The 18,328-nt window shown below is 35.4% G+C and overlaps 1 protein-coding gene across 1 annotated transcript in view; it reads left to right on the forward strand.

Moving 5' to 3' along the window:
- LOC140337717 (mucin-2-like) overlaps positions 1-18,328 on the forward strand; it is a 59,218-nt gene that overhangs the window by 14,900 nt on the left and 25,990 nt on the right. The window contains exons 4-18 of the mRNA XM_072421518.1: positions 2,118-2,379; positions 2,469-2,586; positions 3,288-3,372; positions 4,621-4,727; positions 6,086-6,302; positions 7,870-7,995; positions 8,089-8,206; positions 9,366-9,504; positions 10,471-10,581; positions 11,703-11,772; positions 12,227-12,364; positions 13,940-14,104; positions 14,199-14,293; positions 16,542-16,668; positions 17,709-17,964. Coding sequence (XP_072277619.1) covers positions 2,118-2,379; positions 2,469-2,586; positions 3,288-3,372; positions 4,621-4,727; positions 6,086-6,302; positions 7,870-7,995; positions 8,089-8,206; positions 9,366-9,504; positions 10,471-10,581; positions 11,703-11,772; positions 12,227-12,364; positions 13,940-14,104; positions 14,199-14,293; positions 16,542-16,668; positions 17,709-17,964 — 2,134 coding nt within the window. The remainder of the gene's footprint in view (positions 1-2,117; positions 2,380-2,468; positions 2,587-3,287; positions 3,373-4,620; positions 4,728-6,085; positions 6,303-7,869; positions 7,996-8,088; positions 8,207-9,365; positions 9,505-10,470; positions 10,582-11,702; positions 11,773-12,226; positions 12,365-13,939; positions 14,105-14,198; positions 14,294-16,541; positions 16,669-17,708; positions 17,965-18,328) is intronic.

The following is an 18,328-nucleotide window of genomic DNA, read 5'->3' on the forward strand; positions in this document are numbered from 1 at the left end:
GTAATGACAGTTATAATTAGTAGCAAAGTTTAAAGGTTTTTGGTGTACTTGTTTCCAAAATGTAAGTAAGAATAATATTGTATAAATGTAACCTTTTTTAGGTCCTTTTGGGTCTGTAAGCATGGTGTCCAAACCAAAAACAACTCCTTTACGTAAGTAATCTACAAGTTTTCTTACTACTCTGTATCTATACCTATACCACTTTGATAAAAATGTAGGTGTACTACTAAAGGATAATATGTGCATAAAAGATTGTCAATCTTGGAGTTTCCTTATCAACAATGAATCAATTATTTTTGTTTGCTTGTTTAATTTCTCTTGATGATTCTCGTTGATTTGCATTTGATTTTTTTTATATAAGTAATATTTCATGGGAATTTGGACCAAAATAAATTGTTGAGGTTCATTTACATCAAAGTGAAGAGGACAGAAAAAAGACAGGCTTTTTAACAAAGTGAGTACAAAACAAGAGTATATTTAATACCATCTAGGTTTAACATAGATCTGCTATGCTGATACCTAGGCTAAACATTATGATCCTAACTTAGATTCATAATGGTATGCTCATACTGAAAGTATGGAATACAGTCATAGAGGCCTTTTGCAGTTTTTGGTCTCTAATCCCGACACGTTTCGCTCCAAGAGCTTCCTCAGGGGATATCTTGCAATTATGCAAACTATATTTGCTTTACTTATTTATTTACATGTTATTTTTTAATTGAACTAATATATTGTATGCATTGCTATAAATAGTTGCAGACTCAAGATTTCCCCCGAGGAAGCTCTTTGGAGACCAAAAACTGCAAAAAGCCTGTACGACTGTATACCATACTTTCAGGATGAGCATACCATTATGAATCTAATTTAGGATCATTATGTTTAGCCTAGGTATCAGCTTAGCAGATCTATGTTAAACCTAGATACAAACCTTATGGTATTAAATATACTCCTGTTTTGTACTCACTTTGCCACAAAGCCTGTTTTTTTTCTGTCCTCTTCACTTTGATTTACATATTTACAGGCCAGGCAAATCGAAAAAGTTGATCTCCCTAAAACTGACACTCCTAGGGTTACCACTATTTTATACTGAGGTTCATTTACTCACTTATTTAAGTGAGTTTAGGCTGTTCTTAGGATTTTTAACGGATTTTTGTGCCAAAAATAAACTTAGCAAAGAATACCTAATCATGTGCGAATAAATATAAACATGATTTTTGCTTGCACATGGATTGGATGGCTGAAGTCAGCAAAGCTTCAGTTAATTCAATAAGCTAAGTGAAAATTTCCTTGCAAGGTAATAATTACCACGCCTATTTAGTAAATCAATCCATGTCTTTTACATAACAATAAAACCAATAAAACCTAAATAAAGCACTTTCTTTTTACATCAGGTTAGATACAATCCTCATGCTCATAAAAATAAAAAACACCATAATACTATAGCAATAGAGTTTGGGTTGCAGAATGTATACAGTATTATTACTTTTATCTCAACACCCTGTACACCTACAGTTAGCTTGCTTTTTGAAACACTTTGAGTAGCTTCTGAAATGCATCTGAACTATTTAAAGCTTTTGTGTAGAAAAGAGTTGTTCTGACATACACAACTATGTGTGTAAACAAATCCTTGTATACTTCTGCACCTATATTAGCCTGTAACATCATCAGAAGGTTAATATAAGACAACTGCACAACCTCCGGAATATTCCAAGTGTAACTCCAACAATAAGTGCTGGTGTTCTCAAGGTATTGTCCCATCCAATAATGTGCAAGATGTTCTGCAACAAAATGCTTATCAAGGCACATTCATTTTTATTGTTTCAAATGGTAACTGCACCCCACCATTTTCCTCATACCTCTTGCACTTCTTTTTAAAACAAAGCAAAGGATTAGGCTGTGAGTTGAACCTGCTATTTGGAACAATGATCTTGGCTGTATAACAACAAGTGGGAGATGAGGTTTTCCTTTTTATGTTATCTTTAGATGGTACATTTTCTATTAAACACATGAATGCCACAAAGAATCCTTAAATGTAACTGAAGATACATCATTTGTTAAAAAAAGGTTCTCCCAACTGTTCAAACTTTCCTAATCTTCCTTTTCTCTTTGACATACAGCACAATTCACAAAACATAATGAGCAGGTTTGCAGCACCTGGGGATACTATCATTTCAAGGAATTAGATGGAGAGATTTACTACTACAAGGGCAAGTGCAAGTATGTCTTTGCCTCCCATTGTAAGGGGAGCAAGGAGGACTTCAACATTCTATTCCAACGCACAGAGGAAGATGGTGTTCCTGTCATCAGCTATATTTACCTAAAGATCCATGAAGCAACAATAGAAATACATAATAATTCTATTACATTGGATGGAGAATTGTGAGTGCTTCCTTTACCTACAGTCTGTGCTTTTTAAAATGGTTTTAATTGACAAATAAAAAGATTAATTTATCAATTTGTGTTTTCAGGGTTAATGAAACACCAGTTGACAAGTCCAGGGTTCTGATTGACAGAATTGGCAATAACTGGAAAATTGCTTATTCTAGTGATATTTATTTTATGTGGAATGGAGGAGACAGTATACTGGTAATTATTCATGTTTTATTATTGCTAATTTTGGCGTATTTTCACTTATTATTGGATAATTATGTATTTATTCATTTTATCAAGTTAGATTTTATTGACAATAGGTGAACTTTTATAAAGCGCCAGCTCAATTTTACTAAACCATTCTTTAAAAGCACTGATCAGCATGGTGACTGAATAAGTGCTGCTGATAAAATGATGTCTGCATCTGACTTTTTAAGGTCTTTTGTATATATATATATATATATATATATATATATGAACAAAGGTTGCTTTCAGGAGCATTTATCTTGCATTTGAGATTAGTTTGAAATGCTTCTGAGATTTTTCCATCCATACATGTGGGAGGGAGCCTGCTGAATAATGCAGGGTGCATGTGCACTCAGTAATCTGAAAAGGTGAAGCTTTTTAATGGGTACTAATAAAAAAATAACATACATTATTTTTGTGGACTGTCCATGAATTTGCGGATGGTGGACAAAATTCAAAACGTTGTGAAAACATGAATATCACATTTCACACCCTTCAAATGAATGATGTGTTTTAGGCAAATTTAAACTAAAAGCCAGTTTTGAATACAGATAAACTTAAACCCTATTCTAAATCTGTAAGGTACTGTAGTGATAGATATACAATATAGGTAAATATGTAGATCATCACTGTTTTGTTAGTTAAAAAAGTCACTTCTTTCTTTTATTTAGCTAAAACTGAACCGCAATAAATATGAAAAGCAAACATGTGGAATGTGTGGTGATTTCAATGGCATCCCTGGATTAACATTTGATGGTAAGAATATTATTGTAAATGAAAATATTTATATTTGTTGGAGCAAACTCCTAGCTGAAAAATATGGGTATACTTGTTTAAAGAAGTAAATGCGATTCAGAAAGTTTATCACACCTTAAATCAGATATTGCAGTGCAATGCGATGCTCGCGTTAGACCGCCTCCCTCTGTAAAAATTGTCTGCTAATGCAAAAGCTACCTGTATAAAAAAAATGTATACTTAAATTATCTATGTCTTCTGCATCACTGCAAGTGATGTTACTGTCCTTCCAAAAGAATTGCTGGAAAATGCAAAGCAGCCAAAATCTTCTAAGAAGACTGAAGACACCCCTGTCCATTGCAGGGGCACTAAATTTGAGCTGCTCAGGATTCTTTATCATCTTAGCAGGGTAAATGCGACATCACCCACACTTAGTGCCATGGAACACGGATAAGGTAAGTATATAATCTTTTCTTTACAGGTAAATTTTAGAAATAGGTTTAGAAGGTAATTTTTCAGGGGGAGAAGGTCCATAGATGACCAGCAGAGGTGCTGAAAACTGGAAAATTCTGAATCTAGTTAAAGTGTTTAGGAAGAGTCAGAAAATATTTTTTTAAATTTAACTGATATAATATACGTGATATATTGATATTATCATACTACTTGCAAAGGTATCATCTTCCTGCACACCATGAACATCAGTAGCTGTAAGTATAAAGAGTACTGCTCATAGCATGGTGTCCCTGAAACATAACCCCTTCTCTTCCGAAACACTTTATCCCCATCTAACCTTGAAGGAAATATTACCCTGGTGTCTTTAACAGTTGTTATTGTCTATGTTTGAAAAGAAAATTGTATGAGTCTGGTTTGTAAAGCTAGTGGCTTTTCATTATATTTTTACCTAACTCGCCAGTTTTCAAAAAATGTTAGCCACAACTTGAAAACCATGCAGAAAAATCTAATATTTACATTTAAACATTAGTAGCATTAGCAGTTACATTAGTCAGAGCATTTTTATTAAATATTAAAACACCTTGATAACTAATTAAAAGGAAAGAAAGATGATAAACACAGGTTTAAAGATTAATAGTTGCCTGTTAGCTTTATAGACCAATTGAATTTTAAGGTTATAAAAGTTAAATGCATTCCAGGTTCATCAAAGCAGTGGAATGCCTTAGTTAACAAATCTACTTAAATTGTATTTATTTCTTAAAACTTTTTTTATCATCAAAATAAAACTAGTTACTAAATTATTACATTTGTGTTTAGGCATTGAGACCACTGCGGTGCAGTTTGGAAATTTGCAGAAACGGAATGGACCAACGGAAGACTGTCCAGATGTTCCCCCTTCTACATCAACTAGCTGTAAAGATGCGGTAAATGTGAACTTACATAAAAGTGATAAGAATTGAGGCAAATGATTCAAATGCAAGGGGTGAAACTGTAGGCACAGTATACTGTTTACCCCAAGGATATGGGTAGTAAAATGATTTTAGTTACTGTTTGTGATTGGATAAAACAGGGGGAGTGGCTTATACTTCCTATTGTTGTCACAAATGCACCTTACCCACTTTTCTGTGAACACAAATCATAAGACCAATACAGTTTTAAAACCTTGTGTTAGTTAGTAAAGTTGAAATCATGTATTTAAAGTAAATCTGTCCCAAATGAAGCCATTTAAGTTCAGAAAAGTCTGTAAAATGCATAATCAGAATCAAATTTTTTTTCTTTATGGATAATTCCTAATTGTTTCAAGTTTACATGGTCTATAAGTTGAGTGGACCCTTTTTTTTCCTGTGCATAAAAATTCCTTGTTCAATCTAATCTTTGATTTCTTAAATCCTTATGAAACTTTTTTTTTAACATTTATTGATTTCAAGACCAAATTTGAATTTTAAGTTCTTTAACAGCTTACGTTTCAAAAATATTTTGTAAATTTGCTGAAGAAATTTGTTAGGTTATGTATTAGCTCTGACAGCAGCTCTTTCATTCGATCTTCACTGTATGAATGTACAGGTCTGGCTATAATTTGCACATATTTGGCACCAACGATTTAAAACAGGCCTATCACCAAAATGCTTACTTTCTATAAAAGGGTGGATAACCCTTTTAAAGGTAAAAATGTGTTTGTTTTAAAAAAATGGGAAGCCCCTCCCCTTCTGTCTTTGGAGAAATGGCTGGGATACCTGTGCCATATATCCCAAAAGGGTTTAGGTTATACCTACTGCACATGAGCAGTGGGATCAATTTTAGTTAAAGCAGCCTACGTCACCTGATCTCCTGCTTGTACAGTGCATGATCAGGTGGCATAGCCAAAAGAAAGAAGAACCACTCATGACCACTCATGACCCTCATGATAAGGGAAAATCTCAGTGAGGATAAAGTAAAAAAAAAAAATCACAATTTTATTAATAAGTTGAGAAGGTGTAGAAACCATAATTTTATTGGTGCCTTTGTAATGTATAAAGGATATTTCATCCCACTTCCTGTCGAGGTCATGGGTATCAGAGAAAAAAGAAATCTACTTAATAAAGAAACAGTTATAATTGAAACACAGACACAATCTTTAGCTCCTTCTAACTAAAAAATAAATTTTGTTTGTGCTTTAATGATCCACCATGATTTGGAAACTAGTATTTTGAGTTTTTCCCCACAATTTTGAATATTGGAATGTACAATTCAGGTGAAAATGAGTGACATAGACTGCACAACATTATTTTATTTTTTGTCATAGGATAAGATATGTAAAAACACCCTGACGTCTGCAGCCTTCAGCAGTTGTAACATGCTTGTGGACCCTACTTCGTACATAGACGCCTGTGTGCAAGATCTGTGCCGGTGTAGCTCCAAGAACAAAATGTCCTGTCTGTGCAAAACGTTTGCTGAGTATTCTCGTCAATGCACACATGCTGGAGGAGTTCCCGAGAACTGGAGGACACCAAAATTATGTCGTAAGTCTAAACAGAAACAAGTATGTATACTAAGTATAAAGTAATTACTAACTAGTAAAATGGGATCAATATTATATAAAGACTTCTTAGCACAGCCCCTCCATGCTCAAATACTATAACCCCCTTCTTATATATAAGGTCCTATTTATTAAAGTTCTTCAAGACTGGAAAAGATAAACTATCATTAGTGAATTTGGGTGATCCAGAAAACCTTGAATGAACTTGGATTGAAAACATTTGCCAACTAAGAGCTAAATCCAGTTTTGCTGGATCACCCAGGTTCATCCATGATAGTATATCTTCTGCAGCCTTGGAGAGCTTTAATAAATCAGGCCCTCTGTGTTGTTCTTGCTCTCCCATCCTTCTCTTCATTTCCCTACATAATCTTTCAGGTAGCAGTTAGAATGAAGAGGAATAATACAGAATGTCACTTGACAGGTCTGATTCTGTTGGAATTGTTACTGGAACTGAACCTAGCAGTCTAATGGCTTTGGATATCTACACAAGAGACTTATAAGTAAATAACAGTGCTAAAATATGTGGCCCACAGAAGCCCAAAATACCTTTTTGCAGTTTAAACATGTGTTTAATGGACATGTCTCCATTTTTATGTTACTACTGTTTTGCATGGTGTCCATATGTGGTTGTGCAGTACAATAGACTACAGAGGTAGGCCTGTATGCTGGTTAGCACTAAAGCATAAGGATAGGAAGCATGATTTGTACCGTTTGCAGTCATTAGGAGAGAGGGTTAGGGTGCAGAACGTCAGAACATGCAATATTATTAGGTATTTTACAAGACATATATTGGATACACAACACACTAATGCCAGGTTAAAGATATCTAAAGAAATAAAAAAATGTGAGACTTAGGTGAGGTTTAAACTTAAACATAATACCTGTTGAAGACTTCTCTTTAAATTAAAAATGTAAATGTCCAGCTTACCAAATAGAATTAAATGGACTACCAAACAGTTCTAAACCTACTACTGACTTAAAGTGACTCTATTTATTCTTGTCCCATACAGGTGTGCCCCTAGTTTTCTTATATTCTTTTGTCCAGGACTACCATATAATGATTAAGTTCAAATTCACTTGATCTAGTGATAACTCCCAGCCTATAAAAATTTGCAAGCTGCTGTCAGCGGTATAAATAGCTTCCTGGATGGTGGTTCTCTGGCATGGTACCATCCCTAAAAATCATGCAGTACACATTGTTCTAAAATGAGCAATGTTCCCATTGGCTGCTGGCTGTTAGAAAAGGTTCTGTCCCTAACAAGCAACAGCCAATGAAAATGCTATGTATGTTAGCAACCAGGAAGGTGCCAGGAGCTAACAGGTGTTTTACATGTGGCAACATTCCCATGGTAGTTGCTAGGTGTTCTAAGGTTCACTGAATAGATTTGCTTGAGATGGGTTTGATGAACTTCAAAGAACTTTACTGAAACCTGTAGAGAATGAAACCCAGTTTCCCATCACTACTCATACACAGTAGATACAATTATGAGGAGAGGATTGTTGTGCCAGTCATTTACTTTGTAATGATTTACATCATTTTGTGTTTTTAGCCCAGACATGCCCTTTTAACATGGTACACAAGGAATGCGGCTCTCCTTGCCTTAACACGTGCTCTAATACAGAAAGGTCAATGGTTTGTGAGGATCACGGCGTAGATGGATGTTTTTGCCCTAAAGGTAACAAAATATTAAGTATTTATTTATTCAATTTTTTTGTGCTCTGCATTATAATTACTGTGTGCAAACATTGACTTTATGTTTTATTTCTAGACACTGTGCTTGATGACATAAATAACACAGGCTGTATCCCCCAGGAGAACTGTTTCTGTGTCTATGATGGTAAAAAGTATTCCCCAGGTTCAGCCTACAGTGCTCCATGTAGAGCATGGTGAGTAAAGCTAACTCAAGCCAAACGTTTCTTAAGGCTTTGCAATTGCTACCTATTTAGCTGCATGGCTTTTTAAAGTCAAGTCATATATTGGTAATTATGTTATTTTATTTGCTTTCACACGTTACTGCATCACACAATAATTTTCATTCACTGTAGATTTGTGTGATTCAGAGCTTTTATTTCTTAATGTTGCCCCAAGGCACATATGCTCCAGGATGCGCAGTACCACATGGCCCATTGAAAGAAATGTGGGGCTGTTCCAGCAATGCATGGATGTGAATGGCCCTTTACATATTGGAGTTTTTCCTCACAAAAAAAAAGTTGTTTGCTGGACAAATGTTAAAGAAATATTTTGTTTCAGGGTGTAGCGCAGTTTAGTAGGGGATTAATGAATTTTTTAAGCTTTATATTAGGTTAGTCCATTATTTGGGCACGGCAGAATTATCAAAATAGAAATGTACCCCTATGCATAACATCCCATATACCATTCCTAAACCTATGAAGAGAACACATAACAATGTTATGACTGTTAATGGATTGAATTTCCTCCTGAAGGAAACTGCTCAAAATTTCTGCCCTTCTCTCACATCATTATCCCCTTTTCCAAAAACCCCACCCCAGAGATTACCACTTTCTTCTACCAGCGTGCCCAAATCAAGTATTCTTTCTCCTATGTTAAACAAAGTTCAGAATACCATAGGTCAGTGTTACATAACCAGGATTCCGTGAAACCCTAATGCTCCTCCAGAGGTGGCTGGGAGTTCATTGAGCAATAAGCAATGTGGCCCTCCTAAGTTAACTTAAGTGACATCAATGATTTTTTGGTCATCTGCAAGGGTGGCATTTTTCTCACTGGCCAACAATGTAAGAGGCATTCTTCCCACTGACCACAACACTGATATATTGTGACCTGTAGATAAAGAAACTATACCAAGGGTTCCCAAAGACCTGAAATTTATTTCAAGGGTTCTCTGTTAAGCCCTGATCATAGCTGCTTGGTAGTACTATCAGAATATATTATTATTATTATTATTATTATTAAACAGGATTTATATAGCGCCAACATATTACGCAGCGCTGTACATTAAATAGGGGGGAATATACTGTGTTTGTATGGCACCATACAATATGACTTATGTTGCTGCTTCTTCTTTAGCACCTGCTCTAAGGGAAAGTGGAAATGTAAAGAGCTGCCTTGCACAAGCAGCTGCTCAGTTGAAGGAGGATCACATATTACAACTTTTGATGGATTACGATATAATATCAATGGAGACTGTAGTTATGTCCTGGCAAAGGTAATAAATAAATTCTTCCAATGTAATAATCATTATGATAAATAAACTGTTTATTCCTTGAGTAAATCAATGATATTTGTAAGACATAAATACTAGAGAAACACACTATTCAGTCAACTATACCCTACTTCTCTATAGCATCGAGGGAAGTTCTGAAGTCCTCAGATATAGCTGGTAACAAGGTAGCTGCCAAGAATACAGCACAGGCGAACAGCCCAGAAAGTTACAAGCTGACAAAATTACTATTTTTCCACTTATTGAACATATATAAAAAAAGTTTTCAGAGGTATATTTTGTAGACCAAATAGCATCAAATAAGAGAAGTTTATTAAAAGGCGTTTTATTTACATTAAAGTTTGTTGCTTTTGAGTAACATGCAGTGTTAATGTGGACATCCAGGGAAAATAGAAGGCCCACTTTGTTAGCAACCACTTTACACCATCAACATAAATGGCTTCACCTCTGTCTTGTCTCCAATGCTTCCAGATAGTATGGGAAGTATCACTGCACCCTCTTGTCACTTCTGGGGGGCAGATTCCAGCAAAAATGCATTTCAGCTCATTGCAAGATGTACATGTGCATTTTAGGAGGGTTTTCAAAATTCCAGATAGAAGCATTAGAGACTGGACCGAGTGTTTTTGTTTTCTTGGATGGAGGGGTGGGGATGGGGCAAAAGCAAACTATTTGTTTACAAATGGGTCTTTTAAGCCGTTTGTGAGCTGGATGCTGCTAAAGAATGTCAGTAATAGGGTCTGACTATGTCATTGATCAGTTTAAGAATTTTTAGTGGATGTTGGGAATAACTGTTTAAAGAAAACATTTTTGAGATTTTAAATCTCAGTTATGTATTTAGGTATTGCTTTGTATCTATGCATTGGCTGGTATTCATTCTGTAAAGACAGATAATGCAGATTTCAATATTATTTGAACATCATAAAGCTTCAGATCTCTTTTCATGTATTACAGCACTCCACTGGCCATGATTTTGTGTTACTGGGAGATTTACGCAGGTGTGGAATAAGTAACAGCAAATCCTGCCTGAAAGGAGTAGTTTTGGTATTGAGCGGAGGTGAAATTGTAAGTATGAGTGTAAAATAGTTTATTTCAGTTTTCTTTAGCTGTAACCCAAAGGGAAACCCAGGACCACCCCAACAAGGTAGGGTGCAGTACCAACTGAAATAAATCATAATCATGAGGGAGTAGACATGTACAAAACACTGTGTAACCCAAGGCCGGTGCATAAGAAAAAGCATGAACAAGATAGTGGGGTTACATATCATATTCAGGTCTGCTGAGGGGTAACTAACATCAGGGCTGGATTTATACTTTTTTGGGGTTCTGAACAAATTCTGCCTTTGTTACCATGGCAACCTAGGCCACAGCATAGGTGGCCTTATTAGAAATATGCCCAGATGAACATGAGAACAGATGTTCATGTTTTAAAAAATGTAAAAACTTTCCACTCAGTTATTAGTACCTGCTCATTTGTGAACCAGAAAGCAGAGACATGCACTTTGTATGCAAAATAGCCAAAGGGGAAAATGCAATTACTAGTATATTTTCAGTTGTCTACATCGCTTCTTTTCAAAGAAATTAGGGTTCTAAATCTGACAAATGGCCAGTTATGTGTGACAGGGTAGCACTGTATGATCATTATAAAGTTCAATAGTGTTTATATTTTAGAAATGGGGTTTTAGCCACAAGAGTCCCCCACTTGCTTGTACATTTTTGTTTACCCTATGTCTTCTGGTTAAAGAGAATTTGGGTTTCAAGAAGAGGAAGCAGACAGTTATGTGTGACAGGCCAGGCAGGATGTTTTGATGGGTTGAGTTTTTTAAGTTCTATTGATTCCATAGTGATGAAATTTTAGGGGAGGGTTCCTCCCACTTGCACCTACATTTTCCCAATTCCAGAGAAACTGGGGTGCTGAACAAATGCTGCCCTCGTTACCATGGCAACCTAGGCCATGGCCTAGGTGTTTTTATGAGAAATCTGGCCCAGACTTACATAGGAACAATTTGTGCTTGGGAGTGGCAAATTGCACTGTGGGTAACCAGATGTTCACGTTTTAAAAAAATTAAAAACTTTACATTCAGTATTTTTGTTCTTTAACAGATACCTTGCACACTACACTCCTACGTTAACATCAGAAAAAATGTTTTATAGTCCTATTTATCTTATTTATCTTCTTTATTTAGGTTCTGAGTGTTAAAGAAAACTGTGTCGCCTTTCTTAACTGGATGACTATTCAACTGCCTGTTTCAGTTGGTGAGTATGGACATGTTTGTCCCTACTGGAAATGTAAAGGAAACCCTTGAGGTTTTAATTAGGAGGAAACTAAAAGTCTGAAAGCCCCAGGTTACCTTGGTAAAACATATTGTTAATATTGGAGATGGTCTTTGGCTAATGTATTCAATGTTTCCACTTTTGTATATGTGCAAATACTTCTGTCATAATTAAATCCTGCTCATTGGCTCTTTTCATTAAGTGTTGTTTACTTCAACTTGAAGAACCATTACATAGTAGGTTACTTTGAAAAAAGACATAAGTCCATCAAGTTCAACCACTAGGGAAACATATCCCAGATATAAAACCCTATAAGACATAGTTGGTCCTGAGGAAGGCAAAAAAACCTTAGTAAAATTTGCTTCAACAAAATCTCCTCTGCTTTTACAGAGGAGATATAAAGTCCTGACTAACAGTATGTTGTTTTTTTTTACAGCCAATATGACAATATCTCAGCCTACATCCTTCTATTTGAACATACATACAGCGTTTGGACTGTCCTTGATGGTTCAGTGTGTACCAGTAATGCAAGTTTATATTGATATAGATTCTTCTTTTGAACATCAGACATGCGGTAAGATTCTTTCACATTAAGGTTCTTTCACATTAAAGCATATTTTACTCTTGGCTGGGTACTAGTATATTGCATCACATGCTTGCATCTCACATGTCCTAAATAATCAAATGGTGAAGTTTGTCTACACCATATTAAAGACATTCTTTAATTTCTGGATGTTCAGAAGAATTTAGCAGATGATGGTGGCCACAACACATAGGCAGAAAGTGTTTTTCTCCAGAAGAGAAAACAAACTACAATTTTTTTTCCGGCCAGCAAGTACCCAGAATCGAAATACTAAAATGAATGACAATGGTCTTGCAGATGGGAATAAAAATTTGAGGAAATTTTACTTTTTCATGACATCCTGTTCTTTGACAAATTGAAACCTTTACATAGAATTGTAGAATCAAAATGCTTTTAAAGAACTTGTGTTTGCAGATTTCATAGCCGGTGACAGTGAGTGGTACTGAACCACTGTCTCCCCCAAGCATTCTCTATTGGGCTGCTGTGGAAAGACAGTAGATGTAGTATCTTCCCCAAGGCAGGGGTTTACCAGTGGGAGTTTTTTTTTAATATAAACTTTAATATCCACAAAAGATAGATACTACATTGTGCGCACTACATGCTTTTGCAAACATAGTACCTTGTAAATGTACTGCTGAGATCATTACTGCACATAACCTGAACAGAGAACCAAGGTGTGGGAAGGACCCAACAGGTTGCTTGCAAATAACTATGGGTGTGTGTTTATGATGTTCCTTCACTGAGGAAACTTTTAACACTGGATTACACAAAGCACATAAATGAATAATAACCATGCGTTGTATTTAAAAAATATTTGCTTGATATCTGTTTAACTGATACCAATAATCTTTTAGCCATCTGTAAGGGTGACATTCTTCTCACTCGCCAGCAACGTAGGAGCCATTCTTCCTGGTGACCACCACACTAATTTATAGAAAGTCCCTGGATTACATACAAGATAGGGACTGTAGGTTTGTTCTTAAGTTGAATTTGTATATGTCAGAACAGGTACAATTACTTTGATAAATGCATTTAGGACAGATGTTTGTCCCAACATATTATTAGGCAGCGTGTTGTCAGTTCCTGTATCAAATCCTCATTGTGTGTTAATCACAAACAAAGCAAAATAATATAGAGCCTAGACATTCATTAACTTCTGGAGCAAGCTGTGCTGAGAAGTTTGTCTTGGTCATTAAAGAGTTACAACCAAAAGACCAAAACGGGCCTTCACACCCCCCATCAAACCTCTGTCCAGCACACCAGAGAGCAGGGAAGCCTCATTCATATCTGGGAGTCGTTCGTATGTTGGATGTCCTTAACACAGGGACGACCTGTACTGTGAGCTGGGGAAATAATAAGTATAGCAAGGAGTTCCTGGAAGACCTGAAAGTTATTTCAAGGATTCTCCCACTATAAAAAAGTCGAGAGAGGCTGATCTAAATATTCCATGTGACAGGGCATTTGTTTTAATTCCTTCAGATGTGGAAAATCAAACCTGTTTTGCATTTTTGTAAAGCTATCATGAAAAAAAAAACAAAAGTTTTATAATATCTTTATTGGTTATAGGTTTATGTGGGAATTACAACAATATTCAAGCTGATGATTTTAAAGCTTTGAGTGGAGTCATTGAAGGAACTGCTGCAGCCTTTGTTAATACCTGGAAGACATTAGCCAACTGTCCAAATATCAAAAACAGCTATGAGGACCCATGTTCACTCAATGTGGAGAAGGGTATGTATTTTATGTAAGGTAAACTAAATGTGATCATGGTGTATATTGTTTTTTTCTCTCAACTTGCTATCTACTACATTTGTTTATTTTTCAGAAAAATATGCACAGTATTGGTGTGCTCTGCTAACATCTCCAACTGGACCTTTCTCTGCATGCCACAGCTCGGAAAACCCTCTTATTTATCATGCGGTAATGTCCCTATGTTTTATTGTATAAAACGTACCTATTCGTTCAAATGCCTTTAGGGAAATCCTACCAGTGAGAATCATAGGAATCTTGAGTGGTTTTAATCTAAGAAACAGTAGAGGAGCCCATAGAAATGAGATTATATATGTATGTAATATGGATCATGTATTATGCATTTTAAAGATCCTAAAGTGTCTGAGTGTCTATTAACTTTACCAAACAATTCCAGATGATTAAAATTTGGGAACACCAGAGGGTCAGTGGCTGTGTTAAATTTTTTTAGCAGAACTCAAGATTATTCCCTTATCAGATTACCAATATCAGAATGACTAAATGAAGTCATGCTGAATGACTATACCCCCATTCCCCCATAATACATAAAGGGAACGGTGTAGTTGACGTGCATCTAACTTGTTAGATGCACGTTGTAAGTTGTAAGTTAAACTTTTTTGTTAATTCAGGTAGACAACATTAGGCCTAATTTACATTTGCAAATAAGAAAATGATTAGTATTCTGCAACACAGAATCTTAACAGAGAATAACCATAGCAGAATGTGATTTTTCTACATTGCTTACTGAAAACAGTGCTAAGTGGAAAGGTATGGCTTGAATTCTTTATGCAAACTGATCAGGATCTGAATCTAAGTATATCTAAAAAACATAACAAATATAAAAAAATTTGGATAAATGCCCCCCTCATAATCCACAGATCCCCTCTCGTCATGATAGATCCCACCGAAAACAACTAAAGACCCTCTTTATCTGATATTAATTAGAATGAAATTAAGTTATTAAAACGATTAACATACCTACACATACCTGTATCTTGATATAATCTAAGCCCCCCACACCGCTATCTATACTATCATATCATAAACTAATACTAGTATGTTTACCTACACCCCTGATTTGTATTTTATTCTTTTTTCTTACTGTTTAAGAAAAGCACATTGATTTTGAAGGGTAATGTGTATTAGAATACCCAGCGTTTGCTCCAGTCATTCTTTGCATGGCTAAAGAACAGTCTGAAATGATTACTTAAAGTGCTTTAACTAAAACAAAGTTAAATAAATAGAAATAAAAAATGGTTAAATATAATCATTGTGGTATATTTTAACTGGTGTATTATATAAGAGGTGTCTGAAATTGAAAAGAAAGATTTCTGTTTAATTAAATCATTTTTTTTCTGCTACTGCAACCTAGATTACAAGATTTCTTAAAATGGATAGGGGGCCCCACCTAGTGTTTATTTCATGTTTTGTGTGTAGCTGTATATATGCTTTACCCATTTTCCTGTTCAATATTTGTTTATATTTGACATTTGTTTATTTATTGTGATCTGCAAACAAATACCTAAGAAACATTTTCAAGGTTGCCTTTTTAAATATAAAATGCTTCTATGAAATTAGTGGTCTGCAGTTCTGAGAAACCCATTTAAAATACATAGTATAAAGCAGATAAGGGTTATAACCCCAATCAGGTCAGTTTTATTTGCTGTCTGTCTCTTCCATCCCACTTTTTGTCATCTGTGAATGTTCTCATTTATCCAGGTTGTTGTATACCTAATGGTGGTAGTTAGCCACATTCAGCTGAACTTGGTCTTGCAATGTTGAATGTGTTTTTGCAGCCTTCCACGCTGCTTCATGAATTCTACAAGTGCTGGCATTTTAAAACAATTTATAACTTTTACCATGTTATTTGAAGGTTTAACACCTATGAAGAGGGTGGTTGAACAAATTGCGGTATCACATGCGTGCGTGGAAGGTATACATGCGTGCGGGTGCGTGGAAGGTTTTTGTGCTGTGTCGATACAACTGCTGGGGTATTTTCTACACTGGTAGAACTGATGAAGCAGCTTGAATAGGCTGAAAAAATCTTTGGCTTTACAAGAGCCCATTACAGTATTACAAGTCCAGTGTAACTACTATTAGATTCACTGCCAGTCCTAAAGACACCCAGATGTATTCAGCTAGTGCTATGCTGGCAATTTTAGTTTTCCCCTGACTTTTTGTCTTAGTGACCATGTTCCCAGGGACAAATAAAAAGGATGAGTCCCCCCAGTTGACATAGGGTAACTTGACACAGGGTAAACCTTCTCTACTTCATCCAAACATAAAAAAATGCATTTATCTACACTTTACCGTTTGATGTGAATAATCTCTCTGCCAGTTCTAATCTTGTTTTCTATATTTTATAGAAAATTATATGTTTTTGCTCTTAAGTTGCTTATATATGTTGTGTGTTCTCTAGAACTGTATGACAGATACCTGCAGTGGTACAGACAGTGAGGAATGCATGTGTGCTGTCCTTTCCTCTTACGCTTTTGCATGTGCTAAGAAAGGAGTGCTTCTCACTGGCTGGAGAAACACGGTGTGCCGTAAGTATTCTACTTCTATCAAAGCTTTTACTCTAAAGTTCTAAATCTACATTTCTAACTACACCATTTGTAAATGCAGAACTATATTTCTGATTCCTTCTTAGAAAGCTATTTTTTTCTTCTTATTACCTGTAAACTTGTTATGCAATGTCATCATAAATATATCTGCAATACCTAACAGAATAAGGTATAAAAAATGAATTGAAAGCAAAATTAGTATCTTGTTTCATTGACATACCGCTCATGTATGAATCATTCTGTTTTAGAATACAGTTTAAACCTACTTCCAAAAATAGACAATCAGATTTTTAAAGTCGACCTATCATCAACACTTTTATTTTATATAAAACGGTAGCTAACTTTTCATATAAAGGAAAAATAAACTTTTAAAAAAAAGGGGAAGTCTTTTCTGTTTTTACTGTTTCGGCCTACGTCACGTACCCCAGGAGGCTACAGGCTACTTCTTCTGCACATGCCCAATCTCATTCAAAGTAAGCCTGTACAAGAACACAAGTTGTTCAAAGTATTGAAGTCAGGACCAGCATTTTATTATCGGGAGAGTGAACATTTAAAAATAAACTCAAACCCTTTTATATGTCTATCTGTACAGTACTTAACATATTCTCAGCAAGCAGTAAAAAAGGCCTCTGTAGATGCTTGTACTCAATCTGTTGCTATCAGAACAGAAACACTTGCTGTTTGTTTGCATTATAACACTAGCAGGCTACCCAAACTGTGATGTTAAAGAAAGTAATAAGAAAAAAAAATAATAAAATAGGCAACTAATAAAATAAAAATAAGGGAAAAAAGCTATTCTTGTAAACCGTGAAGATGCATTTTTATGCAATGTCTATATCTGCAAGGGTGGAGGCTTTGTTTTAAAACATATGATATGTATATAACAGTGTGTGCATAGGTTTACTTTTTTAGATTAGATTTTGAAGCATGACCTCACTTCATATTTTCTTCATACCTAATCGTAATTGTACAATGTGTAACTTAATTGTTTTATAAACTATTCTAATATTTGCTTCTCGTAGAAAAATATACACAGACCTGCAAAGAGTCCCAGGAATACCGGTATAATGTCAATCAGTTCCAGCCTACTTGTCGGTCCCTTAGTGAGGCAGATGCTACAAGAAACACCAAAGTTTATCCTGTGGATGGCTGTGTGTGCAGTGAGGGCACCTATATGAATGACAATGGAGATTGTGTAGCAGCTCATTCCTGCCCCTGTTATTACCAAGGCAATGTCATGCAGTCTGGAGAAATGATTGAGGAAAATGGAATTGCTTGGTAAGATTATATTGCTAAATGATTTATGATAATGATTATTAAAGATACATGATAAAGAGATTTAACTTTTGTCCAGGTAGCCTTGGCAGGAGTAAATATTTTTGTGGAGAGTCCGGTGTCTACCTGCTGCTGCCTTTTCAGATAACCCTACAATTGGGCTTTCTATTTTAGTTTAACTTTTCATTGCTATACTTTAAATCTTAGCATACTCAAATCTTAGCATTTACAAATTCTTCACAAACCATTTTGTGTTTTCATCTTATTAGGCATTCTCTTCCTTTTCTACCTGCAGCTACTGTCATATTTTAAAACTTACCAAAAATTTAAATGCAACATGGCAACTTAAAGGCGTTCTGTACACTGG

Source organism: Pyxicephalus adspersus, chromosome 9 (assembly GCF_032062135.1).
Source record: "Pyxicephalus adspersus chromosome 9, UCB_Pads_2.0, whole genome shotgun sequence".
In the NCBI taxonomy this organism is placed as follows: Eukaryota; Metazoa; Chordata; class Amphibia; order Anura; family Pyxicephalidae; genus Pyxicephalus; species Pyxicephalus adspersus.